Here is a 4454-nt window from a genome sequence, read left to right on the forward strand (position 1 = left end):
TTTGAGCTTGATTCCCACAAACTTTAGGATCTAGGCAGATGATTTGGATGATTCTGCTTCGAATGTCCTTCGATTTTGGGATTGAAGTTCTTGAAGTTCCTGGAGGCTTCAAGGCTTGATTCCAGCAGAGCTTTTTCACTTCTGAATCTTGGTCCTCTGAATCTTGGTCCTTCTGAATCTTGGCCCTCCTAAATGTCTTAGGAAGGCTTCTATTTATAGGAGTTTGGAGGTGGGTGAGCAACACGTGGCGGAGTCCGATTGGTGACATATGTCACAGCCTGATTGGTCCGATTATGTCATCGCTTACACGTGCTAGACTGCTTGTGTCATCGCTTACACGTACGATGCTGCTTGAGTCATCGCTTACACGTACGCTGATGCGTGATTGGTTTTTGCATGACACTTGGCGAATTTCTATTGGTTTCTGAATAGTGATAGCAAAACCTAGCAGCAATACATGGTGCTTTGTAATTGGCTGTATTTTGTGGACTCGGTAATGTGACGTGTCAGCTTGTGATAGGTCGGGAATTTTCCCTCTCTACAATGGGCTTGTCCAAAGTTGTGGCAAAAAAGTAGCCATGTACATGACAAGAATTCTAGTTAAACTAGTGTTAGGAATCCAAGTAGCCATGTGCATGATAAGAATTCTAGTTAAACTAGTGTTAGGAATCCATGTGCTCCTAGTATTCATGTGGGGTGGTAGACTTGCTTATAAAAGCATGGACTAGTGTGCCGCATAAGAATTGGTGAGAGCAACAAGGGTGTGCCACATATAAAATAGAAAACAAAGAAAGAAGAAACCACATAAGAGAAAAGAAAGTGCAGCCAAGAGGGAGCCGCTTAGAGAAAAAGAAGATAGTAAAGAGAGAGAGCTATGTGAGGAGAAGAAAAATAGAAACGAGAGAGCAAAGTGTTGCCACCTTTGAGTAGTGTGTGTGAGAGTAAAGAAAAACAAGAGAGTTTTTTTTTTTTTTTTTTTTTTTTTTTTTTTTTTTAGCTGTGAGACATACACAAAAATTATTGTAATTGATTTGATAATAATGAAATTATTGGGAGTTTGTCCTCTAGTTTTTCCTATCAAAGAGAAAGGGTTTTCCATGTAAATATTTGTATTCTTGTGTGTGATAGTTATTTTAAATTGATAGTTTTTGTGATAATATTATTTAGGACCCAACAAGTGGTATCAGAGTTAAGGTTTAAGTGGAAGCAATGGTTGGAGAAGAAGGCAAGGCTTCACGAATTGAGAAGTTTGATGGAACAGACTTTGGATATTGGAGGATGCAGATTGAACATTATCTCTATGGGAAGAAATTGCATCTGTCTCTTTTGGGGAAGAAACCTGAAACTATGAAGTATGAAGACTGGAACCTTCTTGATAGACAGGTATTGGGAGTTATTCAATTAACTCTATCAAGATCAGTTGCATACAATGTTGTGAAAGAAAATACCACAGTGGATTTGATGAAGGCTATGTCTGGCATGTATGAAAAGTTGTCAGCTAACAACAAGGTGCATTTGATGAAGAAGTTGTTTAATTTGAAGAAGGCAGAAGGCACTCCTGTAGCGCAGCATCTGAATGAGTTCAATACAATCACAAATCAATAATCCTTGGTGGAAATTGAATTTGATGATGAGGTTCGTGCATTGATTCTTTTTGCTTCTTTACCAAATAGTTGGGAAGCCATGAGAATGACAGTGAGTAATTCTGCAGGGAAAAGCAAACTCAAGTATGATGATATTTGAGATTTGATTTTAAGTGAAGAGGTTCGCAAGAGAGATGCAAATATAGACAATGCATAAGATCAAGCTTTTGTCATGGAGAACAAAAGCAGAGGTAGAAGTAAAGGACCTAATGATTGAAAATTTAAAAGTAGGTCACAATCAAGAGATAGATCTCAGTTTAAGGAAATTAGAGAATGCTTTTATTGTGAGAAAAAGGGTCACATAAGAAGAGATTTTTGGCATTGGAATAAAGAATAAACTGAAGGCAAAGATAAAAAGAATGATAGTGAGAAAAATACTACAGTTGCTGTGATTGTTGAGGACGTTGTGGTGCTCTCTGTTGAAGAGCAAAAGTGTGAGCATATTGCTAATAATGATGTTGAGTGGGTTGTTGATACCTCCCACCATGTTATCCCTAAGAAAGGGTAGTTTACCATGTACAAAGTAGGAGATTTTGGTACAATGAAGATGGGTAATTCCAGTTACTAAAAAATTGTGGGAATTGGTGATGTGCGCATCGAAACCAATATTGGTAGCACCACAAGGTTGAATGATGTGCGACATGTTCCAGATTTAAGGATGAATGTGTTTTCTACAATGGCTATGGATCGAGCGGGTTATAGTAACCACCTTGGTAATGGAAGATGGAAACTTACTAATGGGCCATTGGTTGTTGCAAGAGGACATGCTTATAGTGGTATGTACAAGACTCATGTGAAGACTTGTAAGAAGAAGCTCAATGAGATTAAAGATTTTGAGAGGACTCCAAAGATGAGAGTTGGGATTGATGGTGATGATGTCAAGAGGGTGAAATTCTCATTGCCTAATAGTGCTTTAGATGAGGAAGTAATAGGTGATGAAGAATATGAAGATGCTAAAGATACTTGAGATGATGATGAAGTGAAAGATCATAGAGGTCTTGAGCAATGGGAGCAATATCCTTAACTAGGGATTGATGAACCTCATAAGAAGAGGACTATTGGACAACTTTGAACTGTAAGCTTCGAGAATAATTGGGCTTCTGATAAGGGGGAGCCAAGAAATTGGATTAAGGAAATCCAAGATGAGATGAATTCTTTGAGAATGAAAGGTATTAACATTGATAAGGTGCTCTTAGTGCTAGTGAAGATAATGAAGAAGGTCAAGCCTTGTGTTGACTTGACTAGCGTGGATTTGAATTGAAGAGATAGAATGAAGATCTCCTCCCATTGGTGGGCTGGAGGGGGAGATTGTTGGGTGCATCAACGCACATTGATCCATCCCACATAAGGCTAGAGCTTCTTAATGGGATTGTCCAAAGTTGGCAAACAAGTATCCACGTACATGACAAGAATTCTAGTTAAACTAGTGTTAGGAATCCATGTGTTCCTAGGATTCATGTGGGGCGGTAGACATGCTTATAAAAGCAAGGACTAGTGTGCACCATAAGAATTGGCGAGAGCAACAACGAGGGTGTGCCGCATATAGAATAGAAAACAAAGAAAGAAGAAACCACACAAGAGAAAAGAAAGCGTAGCCAAGAGGGAGCCGCTTAGAGAAAAAGAAGATAGCCAAGAGAGAGAGAGCTATGCGTGGAGAAGAAAAATAGAAAGGAGAGAGTAAAGTGTTGCCGCCTTTGAGTAGTGTGTGTGAGAGTAAATAAAAATAAGAGAGATTTTTCTTTAACCATGAGAAATACATAAGAATTATTGTAATTGATTTGATAATAATGAAATTATTCGAAATTTGTTCCGTGGTTTTTCCCTTCAAGGAGAAAGGGTTTTCCACTAAATATTTGTGTTCTTGTGTGTGATTGCTATTTTAAATGGATAGTTTTTGTGATAATATTATTTGGAACCCAATAGTGAACACAAGAAAGGTTACACTGTATGTTGCACGTACCAAGATAAGTTTAGCATAATAAATGAATATGTATAGATCTGATGAAGATCTTGAGTTTTTTCATATAATAGGTAACTCTTTAAAAAATGGGGAAATTACACTTAGCCCACCTATGGTTTACCCGAAAAACACTTTTTCTAACTGTGGTTTAAAAATTGGCATTTTACGCACCTGGGGTTAGCTTCGTTTGTCTCCTATTACCTACCTCTGTTAAAAATAGGGGTAAATTTGTTTTTTTGTTACCCTTTTATGTCTCTCTCATCTCAAAATATAAAGAACTAAAAAATCAAGAATAAAGAAGATCTAAAAGCTAGGTTTTGTAAAAATTAAAACCTAACTTTTACATATTTTCATGAATCAACTTTTAGATCTTCTATTTTAACACATTAAAAATTGAAATTGAAGGGGATAAAACCCAAGGTAGATGGATCCAATTAATTGAGTCAGTCATAAGCAATGGTGTTAAGAAAAGGGACGGTCTAAAAGGATTGATAGTCAAGTAACTGGTAGAAGGGATCGTGTCCCGGATGGAAGGGCAGGATGGTGGACGGACTCTTCGTAGCAGACAGACTCCAACAAGACGGACACAAGGGAGACGGTTAGTGAAGCCATGTGGCCTAAGTGGTCTCCAAGGAACCTCATATGGAAATGTCTTGCGCCCTAAGACTAACCCTAATCAGCGAAGTCTCTACAAGGAAAGGATCCCGCAAAATACGTGTATTGATGAGGATCTTCCCCACAAGGAAACACCTTCTCCACCAAGAAACGAAGGTTGGCTCTCAAAAGTAATAACAATCAAAGCTGTAGGTGGGTATTCAAATAAAGGGGAGCACCTTGCTATCATGAAAACG

The 4454-nt window shown here is 38.1% G+C and overlaps 1 protein-coding gene across 1 annotated transcript in view; it reads right to left on the bottom strand.

The window, feature by feature from the left end:
* Positions 1–4291: 4291 nt before the first annotated feature.
* Positions 4292–4454, bottom strand: part of LOC126696021 (NADH-ubiquinone oxidoreductase chain 5) — a 720-nt gene continuing 557 nt past the window's right edge. The window contains exon 1 of the mRNA XM_050392811.1: positions 4292–4454. This exon is cut by the window's right edge and continues 557 nt beyond it. Coding sequence (XP_050248768.1) covers positions 4292–4454 — 163 coding nt within the window.

Source organism: Quercus robur, chromosome 8 (assembly GCF_932294415.1).
Source record: "Quercus robur chromosome 8, dhQueRobu3.1, whole genome shotgun sequence".
Lineage (NCBI taxonomy): Eukaryota > Viridiplantae > Streptophyta > Magnoliopsida > Fagales > Fagaceae > Quercus > Quercus robur.